The 14785-nt window shown below is 41.8% G+C and overlaps 1 protein-coding gene across 2 annotated transcripts in view; it reads right to left on the reverse strand.

The window, feature by feature from the left end:
- Positions 1-14785, reverse strand: part of LOC139205369 (mannosyl-oligosaccharide 1,2-alpha-mannosidase IA) — a 168571-nt gene that overhangs the window by 44384 nt on the left and 109402 nt on the right. For both annotated transcript variants that reach the window (XM_070835561.1, XM_070835560.1), the window contains exon 4: positions 10485-10565. In XM_070835561.1, the coding sequence (XP_070691662.1) occupies positions 10485-10565 (81 nt within the window). The remainder of the gene's footprint in view (positions 1-10484; positions 10566-14785) is intronic.

Consider the following 14785-nt stretch of genomic DNA (forward strand, 5'->3'; position numbering starts at 1 on the left):
AGGGACTGCTGTGACTTGTGAAAAAGAAAAAAAAAAAAAAACACCAAAATTTCATCAGTCCCTCGACAGGGCTTTTATTGAGGAGTGGGCTCATTTGGGTCTGTGCCAAAACTCTTCCAGGCTGAGTCCAATTACTCCAGCAAGAATGTTACGTACCCAAAAAAGACCCTTTTACAAGAGGAAAACTAATAGACTGACGGAGAGAATGTGGGGGCACATCATGGGTGAAGATAAACGGAAAGGAAACTTCTCCATCTTTTTCTCTCGGCATAAAAACACGGCTCCTGTTCTTAATCATGTAATAATTCAATCAGACACATAAACGTATCCTTAGAAGCTCGGCTTGACTGCAGCTCTGACAAACAAGCTGATAGCTTACTGCTGAGTGACAGATTTAGTCACTGAATGTGTTATAATTAACAGACTGTACAAGACCCAAACAAATATTAAATAAGCTGCATGCTCTGATGCATAGAACATTTAAACAAGCTACAATGCAAGATGCGCGAGCTGCCGGTTATGAGATGTTGTTCTCACCCAGTGCCCCTTAATTCCATAATAAAACCGAAAGGTGTAAGAGTGGAGCAGAGCACAGTTATTTTAACTCTGCACAAATGGGATTAGGTGTTTGTACACGGAGCAGAATGAGGGTTTGGGATAGGGAGCTTTCCTTTCATGGCTAAGCCTGCGGCGGGGACTACAGAGCACGGCAGGTTACTGTGCGATTATGATGATCCAGTTTGATCTGAGGAAATGAAATTTCTTCCAAGACCATTTTGCGGCTCTTCAGCAAGAGGAGACAAAATGCACAGGCAGCCGCTGCTCACACACAGGCAGCCAAACACACACATACATGAGCACTGTGCAAGTGATTTCAGGCTCATTTACACTTACTGCACTAATTTATTTTCCATGACTTCATTATTGGGATGCTAGAATTAAAATATGAACTACCAGACTTTGTGTAAATGGATTCCAGTTTTCATTCTGCAAAGCAGAGCATTTCTTAATCAGCTAACACTTGCAGAGGGCAAACCTCATGGTAGATAAGGAAACATGAGTAAGTATGACAAGAGTGTGACTTGCAATTAAAAGGAAATGCCTGTTCCTGTCATTCATAAAGCCTGATATATCAAACATTTAGATGTGTGAAAGAAAATAATGACTAGGTATAACGTTATAGGATATAATGTTTTCCCGTTCAGCCCGCGTGCACCAAATTTCATGGCAATCCATCAAATAGCCGTTAATATATTCCAGTCTGAACCAAAATGGTGAAACAACAGAGACTGAGTTTGCCAACCATGAAGCCATGCTGCTACTCGATATTATCTTCATCTATAATTTCCCCCACTTCAACCAGACTTCATATTCCCATTTTTCTTGGCCTCTCAGCACTGCTTATGTAAGAGGCAGTCGGTGAGATGGGGGATGGGGTGTCAGAAAAGGCACTAGCAGGGTAGAGAGTATATCCCTGTCTCACCCTAAAGGACGGCTGAAACGCGATCCTCTCCTTGCACACAGTGATGAATATCAGCAGTCGCTGCACCACTGGGGCTTAAATTTATTCAAATGGCTCCCCATAAACAGTACCTGACTATACTGTGTAAAAAAAAAAAAAAAATCGTCTAGCATAAATCTATCTCCACTACAACCTAACCCTTTCCACTGGGACGCTAAGTCACAGCAGGAAGGATGATACAATTTCTCTGTTGCTGGCTGCTGATGGGAGAGAGATGAGTAATAGCGGACTGACACAAAGGGCCGTCACTGGCTGCTTAAACTCAAACACAGGGAAAGTGAACCACCATCAGACTTGAACAGCTTGATTTCTGGGTCACAGATTCCAGAAAAAAAAAACAAAAAAAAAAACATACAGATATAATGATTTTGTAGAATAAGCTCAAGAGATAGCAGATAGACAAAATTCAACGTGGGGAATAAGGTCAGATACCTTCACAGCAACACAATACTGACTATAAATAAGATACAGCCCCACCTAGCTGACAAAAACATATGAAAAAGATATAATTGCACCCTGGTGAAAGGAAATTATTCCGGTGTCATTGTGTGTGAATCAGTGACACACAGCGCAGACCACACGGTCAGTGCTGCATGGTGCAGGTACATATGGCCTGACAGCTGACATTTGGATACAATTGTGGCCAGAGGCGAAAGGAACAACTGCGCTTGGAAATTAGGTCAGATTCTGGGAAAACATTACCAGAAGGTGATCAGTCATGACCAAGCAAATGATCAGTTCTCTGTTCCTTTAGAGGCAGAGTGTGTGTGTGTGTGTGTGTGTGTGTGTGTGGAGGGGTGCAGAATCACCAATAAGTGCCGTAAATTAAATTGGATTAAAGGAGGTATTAGATGTTGCTCTGGTACCAGGTGAAATGTTGAATGGAAGACACAGCTCGGTGACTGTAAGCAAAAACTCGCACAACCAACCACAGGGTCAGATGACTGTAGGACAAGATGGCGTCCATCTCAAACATCCATAGAATAGAAAGTACCTCCACGACTCTTTGTATCAATAACGGTCCATACGGACAGTTATTTGTTCTCAATGTAATCCACAACAACACATGTTCATGTAAGGACGAACGTATCTCCAAGTCATATCCTTGACTTGGAGACTGTTAAATTTGTGAAAAGTGGATAGGGCATGATTGTGATGATAGCAGGAGGAGCACAAGCACCAGTCCAGGATACAGGATATAATCCTGGACACCAAAACAGCAACACTGCAGCCTCTCTGTGCCACTCCTCCCACTTCGGTGTAGTCAAGTGAATAGTTTTTAGCAAGTCAAACAGGCATGGGCAAGAAAAAAGCTTGGGTGTTCTCAACAGAAATACAATTTCGCTTGTACACAAGCCCTGGCATGCATTATAATGCAAATGCAGACCGGAGGGTTGAATATTTATTTGAAATTTCAATATATCAATTTCATAAAAATTTCAAAAATATTTCAAGCATGCTGGTTTATGTTAATATAAACATGTAAATTATAAAAAAAAATATTACAAAATCTCAGTATAACCCAATTTGAATTCAGCTGCATCGCTGCAGAAAACGCCAGGGGAGTTGGAAATGTTTCTGGAGGCGCTGTAGGAATGAGAGACGCAGAGATAAAAAGAGACAAACACAGGCACGCAGGCACATGTACAGATGCACATCATTTTTTTCCACAATTTTCCCGCCTATCAGGTCGTGATTGAGTCTTAAGGCACATTGGTCGACATTAGCTGTGCTATGAATACTGATTTGCTCTGTGTGATCCTCTCAAGCAGGCGAGTAAAGGTCAAATCATTGAGTCTAAGAACAAACTCGGCCCCTCTGTTAATGCATGCAGCACGCACCGCAAACTAACATGACGACCGAGTTTCCCTCAGTACTTAATGATGCTCTGACATAATAACATCCCAACAGAGACGAGTCAAGAAACTGTCATCTCTGAGAGGATCTCAAGAAGTACTGCCTTTTCCTCAATGTGTGACATTTACATTGTCTGTGTGTGAGCGCTCTCCTGTGTTATGACCCAAAATGAAACCTTATTTGGAGACAGAAGTGGGTCACCCAAATTAGAAGGAAAACAACATGGACTGGTGTGAACTCGTTACCCCTCACCCACCAAGTTCCCTAACAAAGAAGCATCTAAAACTGTGGTATTCATATGATGCCACCAGGTTTTGAAAAAAAGACACCTACAGGCCACGAACAAAGATTAAAGTTTATGAACTTTGTAAGTGGACAGAAAGCAAACCTGGAATGTCACAGCACTTTAGTGTTCAGCTGTTGTGCTCCAAAGAAGTAAAGGTTAGATTCATGGCTCTAGCTCGCCTAACGTTCGTGAACACTTCCGTTATCCCAGAGACCACGAGGCGGACGGCAGAGCTCTAATCTTTTATAGGCATGAATGTGTGCGATTGACCCAGAATAGAAATAAGCGCTTTCCAGAATAAGAGAAGTGAGAATTTCAATTCTCACTGAACACATGTATTGATATGAGTACCTGCGTGTAGTCTAGCGGAAAATGTATTTTTAGAATGTGTGCTTTGACCTTTATTTTTTTTTTAGTTGGACATGCTTTTGCGGAGTAAAATGAGGTTCTTAATGTGGCTGCTACCAACGATTGTAATGATGCCTCCTAATCCTCACCTGCTTACAGCGGGAAAAATACACCCGTCTCTCCCCACAGTGCCCCTCTCTCTCTCTCTCTCTTTAGCTTCCTTCTGTCCTTCCTATCTTCACGCCCCCCCTCCTTCATGCCATCATTATCATTTTTTTCCCCCAGTCTACTCCTCTGGCTTTGCATTTTCTTTCTTCTACTTACTTTGTCTTGCTTGCTTTCCCTCTTTGCCTATTTGCCTTTCCTCTCTCTTCTGCTGGCTCTCCTCCCCATCTGTCTGTCTTCCTTCTTCTCAGTGTCTGTGCATCTTTCATAGGCAGAAATAGTCAGTCACACGTGGGAGAGGGCCAATTACATGGGGAGTCTGGGGGCCCTTCTGCAGAAAAATTGGAATTCAAAACATAAAATTCCTCCATTTCCACTTAATGTGCCATGGCCATTAAAATATAAGTTGGACAATTAATTAATTCCCTCGGTTCAGATGACAATCTAAACAACAGCCTAACTCTTGCTTCATATTCTGTATACCTTTAGAGTTGGAGGCTCATGCTGTGTATATGTATAAATAAAAGATGTGTATGTGCGCCTGCCTGTCTATCATATTCAGAGGAACTGGCAGCTGTCGATCATCACCTGCTGCAGGATCCAACTCCTCTAAACAACAGGTGAACTGCAGTTGAAAACTCCATGAGATGTAGAGAAAAATACTTTCAAAATTGCACCTGGCTGATGGATTGTCACTGGCCAAACAACCAGCAGTGAGTACCCGGGAACTCTGTCATCATAAAAGGACCTATCAACATTTTTTGACCAAGTTTGCTATAAATGCAGTTTTTTTTCCCTCTGTATTTTTAGTCTTACTTTCCACTCTTATTGCATATCTCTCTCTCATTCACACACACAATCACTCACGGATGGCAGCGAGCTACCACGCACGGCACTGCCCAACCCATCGGAAGCAATTTGGGGTTTAGAGTTTTGCCCGAGGACTCGTTGACATGTGGACGTGAGGAGCCAGGGATCAAACCATCAGTCCAGACTCGCTATGGCCGCTCTACCTGCTGAGCCACAGCTGCCCCATATTATGAAAGTTGTTGACTAAATAACTATAACTGCCATTCCACTAAATTTGGCAGACAACATGTTTGTACTACAACCAGAAAACTGGACTGCTGGACAAAAACTAATAGTTGAAGTTGAAGGATTGGGGAGGTGGTTCACCTATTAGACATAATACTATTTCACAATATCCAATCAAATATCTATGAGCACATTAACTACTGAGCTGTAAGTAAATAGAGTTTGTTTCACTTTCAAGTGTATTTTAACTGAACAAATTAAGTCAACTGACCTGTTTTTGGGTGTCATTTTGTGTTTTCTACAAATGAAATTAAATGGAAATCTAATGCATAATACTGTAACATGATAAATACATTTTATTTTGTAAATTTCGCCTGTGCTCTGTATCCCAAATGGTGCCTTCTAAAAAAGTAGCCCTGCTCATATTGTGTGAGTGAACAGCACAGTACGTAGGGGATTTGAATACTTTGTCCCCTCCTAAGAATACTACATATGACATCGTACCTTTCTTTCAATCTTTTATACTCCCCCCCCGTCTCCCTCTTCCTCTCTCTATCACCTTCTCATGCACGCGCGCATTTGCTGCACATGCAGAATACATGAATGCACCTTTTCTCTCTTCCTCACCTCTGCTGATCCCCCCCTCACCCCTCATGTCCTCTTTCCTCTTGCTGATGAGCATATGAACACACGTCTTTCTTCTCCTCTGCCGGCTGCTGCCTCCCTCTCACCCTGCTGCTTCAGCTCAGCCTTCGGGCAATTTTCACACAAGGCTGATTGAATTCATTCCCTCTCCCTCCCTTTTCCCCTTCACTGTTCACTGTTCCTGCTAAGGGAAGGAGAGGAGACAACAAGGTCTCACCACCACACACATTTATATGCACATAAATGGACACTGACAAATGAAACAAACTCCACACGCGCACAGGAGAGCACATACGCATGCAGTGGAGAAATTGAGGTCGAATTGACATACAAACACGTATTTTCTTATATGGAGGTGAAGAAAAGGGCACATTGAATATGCACAAGCACCTGAAAAGACAACACATGCTAATGCACATGTACACGTGGAGGTGAATGCAACAACTGCACAAAAATTAATTCAAATTTGATGTTCCTATGATAAACGCACAGGAGCTTAAAGTTGGGGTAGGCAACTTTGGAAAACAGCAAAAGCAAAGTAGCAAGATTTTGAAAGTATCCAACTGAAAAACATCCCAGGCCCTCCCTTCAGGCCTCCCTGCAAAGCCAGAGCACATCAACACGCACTGCACAGACAGGCATCAACAAATAGAAATAAAAATGCTTTAATAAATTGCCTACCGCAGCTTCTATAGTGACGCGGAGATGAAAAATGCATGAACGCACAGTTTATGATATTTTATATAATATATGACTTAAGATTTGACGAAGCACTTTTTGTTGTGACTGCCCAGTTTTATTTCAATCTTTTATGCCACATTATAAACTGCTGTCATGAGACACGAGTCAGTAGTTCAAAAATGTCTTAAACTGTGCATGCTAGCTGTCAGTTAGCACTAGAGAGACTAGCCTGTGGCCACTTGGCTAGCCTGCAATTAGCTCCACAGTTACAGTAACAAGAAAATTGGGCTCACCAGAGTATCGACTACATGTTAAATTAGTTACACTATCCCTCATGCCAGAAATGAACCAGTCAAAGAACAGCACTATTTCCATATGTTAACTTAACTGTTTTATGTATTTATGTCTCAGATTTGAATTTTTACTTGATTTTCTTGTTATATAGCCTGAAGCCGAAATGGCAGTGCTGCACCCTGCTGCTGCAGATTCAAAATACAGAAACGCTCGCTGTCCGAGAGCGTCCTGAAATGCAACTGCTATAGAGCTGTGGCTGTGGCGGTTGCCATTGGCAACAAAATGTTGATCTGAAACCAACTACTGATGGTCTGCGATTAATTATTTTCTGACTTTTTATAGACTAAACCATTAAACAATTATTTCAACAGCAATCGACAGAGAAATCGGTAAATGCAGCCCTACGGTATAGACAGATAGCCATAGAGATAGGATCGACACAGACGGGACATGTACATTCAACACCTGCAATACGGTAATTGCCACTGCTGTGGGAGCCATTTGGCCTGGCCAGGAGTGTGTGACGGTGAGTGATGACAGAGCGGCAAAAGAAGCAGGGGCGGCGGCAGCCAGACCTGTTTGAACAAGACGTTTAACCTGGAGACTGGTTCCATAAAGACTAACCATGATCCTTCCGGGGGGCCCCGAGAAAACACACGCATATAAACAGCACACACAAACGGTCAAAAACAACAGGAGGTTATTAATGGTCAGGTGCTGCTCCTATTCTGCTCCAAGCACTTCACCAGCAAACTGCATCCCCCAAGGAGCCGTAATCATCACCAGCTCCGCAGCAATCATTTACAGCGGCACCAGCTGCCCAATGTCCTCTGGTCAAACTGGATCCACAATCTCGTAATAGTCTCCCACACTGTATCTCGGGTGATTTAAGTCTGCAGCAGCGACAGACCTTCAATCTGTCGGTTTTATCATTCGGATGGAACAGGAGACTCCTAGGAGAAGGCACTAATCGAGGGGAGGGGGATCAGGTAGCTATAAATCTCGCTCTCAGGGACCCTTCACAGAAGGCACACAAGTGAGCCATGTGATGGATAACCATGCTGGGGCAAGGGGTATTGATACGTCCATCAGGAAACTGAGACGGTGTGCTTCATCTCATAAGAAAGATTGTGTTGTGTTGATGCGAAGTCCAAACCAAAGAAAAGAATGTAGGGAAAGGATTGCAGGACTGTTTGAACAAAACTTAGTGAGCAACAGAGATGAATGAAAATACTAATCTCAAAGACGACACTGTCTTCAGTATAGTGACAGGAAGAACATGAGGGCAAACTGAATAAATAAATAAATAAACAAAGGTGATAACGGGTACTTTCACCTGCTGGATTCAGTTCAAACGTAAACGTTCATGTTTTCATGTTTGGTTTGGTTTGTTTTTGGTTGGTGTGAAAGCTGTGAATCAAACTCTGGTATGACTTCAAATGCTAAACTACTGTAACCCCAACGTGTAATTGTGATCGGTTCATCTCCTAATGGGCAACCAGTGTGCTGCCTATATTCATGGCTCTACGTGTTTTTTCATTTCTTATTATATATTAAAAAGTGAGTTCAAAGATGAGTGAAAGCAGAGCAACCTCACAACTATGTATTGTTACATCGCAAAAGCATCTTTCTCATCCTCTTCCGTCTTGTTAGTCACCGTTTCTCATGTATAAAGTTCAGCTCTTGTCACGACAAACAATCGGTTATTTCTTATTATTTTATTGTCAGACTCTGGCATTATTATCCTGTCCACTGAATGTGTTACCCGTCAGTTCATATGACTTCATACTTACTTCTCTTGGTTCTTTTGCAAGAGGTCAGTATGAACACAAACCGGACCACAACTAAAAGGCAACAATGCATGAATATTTCTTCCCTTGGTCCAGGACAAATTAACCAAACTAAGTGTGACAGCATGCTGAAAGATATAAAGGTGTTGAAAGGAAGCTGTTGCGCGGTGTCTCTTTCTTTTTACAGGGTTTCTTCACCCAGACTTCTTGGCACAAATGTCCTTGTGAGACACAGTGAGATAACAGCAAACTTCATGGATAATACTCTCTTTGCACACTCCCCCACACACACTCCTATTACAAAATGTCATTATCGATGCCGTATATAGAAATTTCCATGGATCAGTGAATAGAATAGAAGAACATTTTCTGCATGGCATTAATGGCACGCAAATGTGGAATAATGGATTCAACAATATATTCTGCTACAGCAATGTATTCATATTTCACTCATCCAGCAGTGGACAATTTTATGCTGCTCTCCCCTCAACTCGCTCGGCCTGCAAATCAATGTCCATTAAACCAACTAGAGTGTTCATATGTCACTGGATCCTCTCTGCATTAATTCTGCTTCTGCACAGATTTTAGCCTCTTCGATAGAGTGGCGTTCAGAACAGTACAACTGCAGTGCACAGTGTGTGTGTGTGTGTGTGTGTGTGTGTGTGTGTGTGTGTGTGTGTGTATGCTCCAGGAGGCTGCTACAGGCAGATGCTCATTACGGTGACACCTTGACCTCCAGTGACTTTACAGTGCACCGATAATGAACTGGACCATTTGTGCTGTGTGCTTGTCCAAGGCAATTTTTAAACCTTTATTTATCCAGCCAAGGTTTACAGGGCATTCATACTTCTTTTCTGGCAAGGCCGTGCTTCACACTCATAAAGTTTCACAGCTTCACACCTGGTAGCTGTCCATCGTAACCACAGGCCTTTACACTTGGCCGCTGTGCAGCTTCACTAAAGTAACTGTGGCTGCGTCAAGGACACAAGTGTGGTGGTTCATCAAGCAGAGAAAAGCGATTCTCATTCATTTTGCCTCTCAAATCCAACAAAATGACCTTCTGCTTCTGTGCTTTCTTCCCAAGCCTCTGAGTATTGTTGCTTTAATACATTCAGACAATGAGAAAAGACTGCCATCTCTCTTTTTCTCCATCTTTTAGTGAATGAGTGTGAAAGCGCCCCCCGTTTAGATTTGGTCATGCCTGTGACGTCACATGCAGGGGATGTATTGATCATGTGACCTCCTCCAGCCCCCACACAGGTCACACCCACTGAAAACCTGAATTCACCTCGCTGTCCACCGTCGTTATAGGTGGGTAAGGCTAACTCTGATGGCAGGACGTTAAAGGAATGAGCAAAGAATGCAAATTGTGCCGTTGTTGACTGCAAAAATCCACACAACGAAACTTTCAGAAAGAGGGGGGAAGAGCAGTGTGCACAGCATGAGAAAAATAATGTGATTTGGGATAATTTAACAATCCTGTGTTATGACCACAACCTTTAATTATGCTGACTTAGTTTTTCAAGGATTTTGGCATAGCGGTTGGCTGTGGTGGAAACACACTTGTTGCAGTTGGAAACACGAGTATGGAACATCAATATAATAATGTAAAGAAAGTCCGAAGCAATGTGCCCCATCTATACAGTATAAGCAAACAATATTGTTTTGGTTGGAAAACCTGCAACGTCAAATGTGGGTACTGTGGCGACAAAATACCACACACACACACACACACACACACACACACACACGCAGTCACAGAGGCAGCCTGTTCATCATTCAAACTGCAGGGCTGGTTGGAGATGAAGGAAGCAGCAGATCTCACTAGAGTAGAGGGATAACAGACATCTATTAATCTTACCTCCTCTCCTGTCAGGTAGTACGCCGACAGCAAGCCGCCTACGTAACGGATGTTCACCTCAAAGAGTGATGCCTCACCGTTCTGTTGAACCAAGAGAGAGATCAAATTGTCAAATGTCACATTTAGCCGAGGCCCCAGTCAGCGGTAGAGCAGCACAGTGCTGTTCATGGAAAATAACAACACGCTGGAGTCATCATAAAGAGCTGGTCTTGCTTAGGTTGTTTGCTCTTTAGTGTAAATGTATTTAGTAAGTTAGATAGCCGGTAGTTGAATTGCCCATTGAGAGCCCAGATGTGTAGATGAACACTGTATTTCACATGACACGCAACAAGCTGTGAAGTCTCTGTGATTCATGGGCGTGATAACAAAATTTAACATCAGGTGATGTGACACATTGAAGACGTCGTGAGTAGCCTGACATTGGCTTCTCACTGGGTCCCCCCAGTGGGGTGGAGGGGATGATACCTCGCCTTAACATATCGCTGCGACTGACGTATGTGTTCACTCAGCATTGTTTTCAGTCAACACACAAGTCGTGTCAGTCGTGGCACTCTGCTTTAAATTTGAAAGGCAAAAAAACAACATAAAAGTAATTGTGTTCATGAAACAGGTTAGAGATGTAAAGGATGAGCATCATTAGCAGCCAATCTGACATGTTTCCACAAGAACCAGAGGTGCTAACTGCTAACTTAAATGGAATTTGTTGACAATAAGAAAAATATTGAAAAAACGTATCCTTTCACTCACTACATTTAAGAAGAATGCCTTGTTCTCTATTGTCTCTCTATCTCTATTGTCCTAAGAGTCAGCAGCGCAATGCGGCATGACACAGTACACTGTTTTGAGCGGAACTTTTATGGGACGCACGGTTTCTGTTTCTGTCTCGTTGAAAGTGCTGTACTGGATGAGGAACAGCTGATTAGTGAGGTAGAAATGAGGAGTTATCCGTACGACAGCTCCTCATTTCACTACAGAAACCTGAATAAGTTGAGCATTTGGCTGGAGGGAGATCACAGAGAGCTGATATCAATAATAACAACATGCTGCTGTAGGCTGGATTGTGTCATTTCCAGTAAAGACACGTCTAAATATCTCAATATAAAACTTGTTTTCAGTTTAAAAAGTACAAACGTGGTTATATCCTCAGTCTGGTATCCAGTGCACAGCTGATAGGTAAGTGGTTTGTTTACATGATAGCAGTAGCGTATATATTTGAAGGACTCAGCGTGGACAGACAGCATCCAATGTTAAGTGATGCAATCGAAGGAAGCTCGCATGCTGTTATAGGACACAGTTTCATAGTATGTTGGTAATATTTACACAAGGGTAATTCTGCAGTCCATCTCCATGCCAACTGCGGATGTGGTTGCTAGGAGATGATGTAACAGAACTACAAAGCCTCTGCTGACTGACTAATCGACTGATTGATTGATTGATTAAACTTATTATCCCTCATTAGGAAATCGTGGTGTATTCATAAGTCTGTGACAGTATAAAGCAAAAATGACAACAAGCCAATAGAATAATGCAGGTTCAGCATCAGCTGCCAACATCAGAGCATCTATATCAATGTATTGGCACCATCCTCGCTGTCTGAGCACTACCCTTAAAATACAGTATAGTTCAGAAGGATGGCCGGTAATATAGATCCTTATCATCTAAGAAAGGACTCACTCATTGTTGCTCTCATTTTACACATTTTTACATTAGCGAACTGTTATTTTGATTTTAAATAATTGTTCAGCGCCTTTTTAAGGGTGTTCAGTGATACGTTATTGAGCTGTTACTGGACACGTTAGCCACTGTTTGAAGACTGGTGAACTTGTGCTTATGAGGCAGTCTCTCCACCCACCAAGCTCCCATGCTGCCCTTTGTGTCTTTGTACACCCACTGTGATGGAGATTCCCTCTCCAAAGCAATCAAGGAGTACAGCCAGGCCTGTCTGAAAAAGTCAAGGCAGAAAGTCAAAGCCATGTAATTGTGTTCCCCAGTGTTTTGTTTCCTCTTTTGTCTCATACAACTGCAGGGCAATATCGATTAATGGAGAGTAAGCTCACTGGCTTAGGTAGAATTTTATTCAAGCCCCTTTTCTGTACATTTTCAAATGTCATCTGCTGCTCCTCTTCTTTTTACCACTTTGAAATCTAACCTTAACACTGCTCTGTGTTGAGATCTTTTTTGAGTTATTACAGTGAAATCCCTTATCATTAATACAGAGCAATTATTTTTGCCATAAATTCTCAAATGGTGGCTGGGATCTTTATTTACCGGACCAGACGGTAACTTAAGAATGGTTAAAAGAAATGGCAAGTAAAAGCGATTCAAAACTGAATCAATAAAATCGGTATTTCTCTTAAAAAGGGCAAATCGTGAAAGTGAAAATATCGCAAAAAAGTTTTCATGCTTGGCTGAGATGGAAAAGTTGGTGGTTTGTCCAGCCTCTATTTGTTCATGGTGGTCCATATTGGCCCTACTTTATTGTTGAAAAGCAGTAACTCAATTGTATATAATGACTTCTGAAAATAAACAAAAAGAACTAACTTTCCTTTTCTAATTCTATAAAATTTATAAACTTCTTCTCATGATGCAAATGTAAATGAAAATCTAGTCCTTGGGCAAAAAAAATAGCACAAGATAACTATTTATTCAGAGCCCTTCATGTACCACAGACGTAGAAATAGTTTTCTCTACTTCGGCAGAAATATCTAATATTTTCATGCTGCAACTATGAAGCCTTACGAGGAGAGCAGCTGATCTAAGTTGCCGTCTCTGTTTGCCAACATTTACCGTATTTGGCCTACTTCTTTTCTAAATGAAATGTGAAATAAGAGGTAAGACTGCATGCGTCTTCATATGTCACCATAATTATTGGCTTTTATGCTAGCTGAAGGTTGAAGCCGACTGCTACTCAGGGACTTGGAGATCCATTGAGAAGGAAATTGCTATCTCAAGTGTGGATAATACGGAAACTGTAATTGGGTGCCAGAGAGGGCAATTAGCTCCACTTTGAGGAACAGCATAGTGATAGGGAGTCGCTGGCATCTGTTCAGTTGTACCATTTTGCTCAGTATATATCTTCTTTGTAAAATACTGATATCCCATCGTGTGCTATTATGCACTTAATGTAAATCAATACTTGGCTACAACATTCATCAAATGTGTTTGTCTCTTAATCTACATATTAGATGCTACTGTTGGCACTATTATGAAGAAAATATCTTAGCATCAAGGAAATTTTGACAAATTGTTTTATTCAAAGGAATAGTTGGGCAAAGTTTGAAAATATGCTGACTGAGAGATCAACGAGAAGATCAATACCTCTCTTGTGTCTGTTCAGTACATTTTAAGTTGGAGCCAGCAGCCAGTTAGCTTAGCTTAGCATGAAGATGGCCGCTTTGGCACTTCCTTTTTAATGATGATATAATGTGTTAGCCAGCGACCTTTAGAGGTGCCAGTATGTCAATTTTGTCATCTTTGGAAAGCACCAAGCTAGCTGTTCCTCTTCTTTGCAGTCCGTATTCCCCATACAGAAATGAAAGAGGTATTCATTTTCTCATGTAATTCTTGGCAAGAAACCGAAACATGTTTTTCTTTCTTTTCTTTTTTTTTCCTCTTCCAAACTATGTTGAACTATTCCTTTAAAATGCACTGCTCTTGTCATCTGTTATGTAACTCTATATATTAGGTGATAACAGCAGGGCTGTACAACCTCGGTGCTGGCTCCATCCCTGAAGTCAGCACACCGGTGACATTTTTTGAGACAAAGCACCGATGCCTCTGGCAGGGCGGCCGAGCTGAGCTGTCTCGCCAACCCTGAAATGAGTGGCCCCTTCAGTAATGGCACCACGATGGCAGTGATTAGGAATGGAGGGTCTATTTATCACCAGTGATAGTGGCACTCAGCAAGACAAGCAGGTGGGACAGTGAGGGAGAACAAGTAATGCTGACAAAGGTTTTGATAATCAGACTTTTACTTCCAAGTACAGCCCCAATAAATCACTCAGCGAGCTTTGTATAAAACTTCTACTCACACCAATGAAGTATTTAAAGATCCAACAAAGTGCTTTTCAATATAAAAAAAAAAGCCTGCAGCCACAATTTCTATTAAAAAGCGTTTTGTTGACTTCTGTATTTGAATATGATGTATTTTTCAGGAACAACTAACACATTGTTTTGTGCAAATGGGGCAACCGTTCAGATTCGCATCTCCATTAAATCATCTAAAAAAGCACGACCGGGGCTCTGAAGAAGCACACAAAACAATTCAACTCAAACTCGCACTGACATTAATCGATTCAATC

This window comes from Pempheris klunzingeri, chromosome 8 (assembly GCF_042242105.1).
Source record: "Pempheris klunzingeri isolate RE-2024b chromosome 8, fPemKlu1.hap1, whole genome shotgun sequence".
Classification (NCBI taxonomy): Eukaryota; Metazoa; Chordata; class Actinopteri; order Acropomatiformes; family Pempheridae; genus Pempheris; species Pempheris klunzingeri.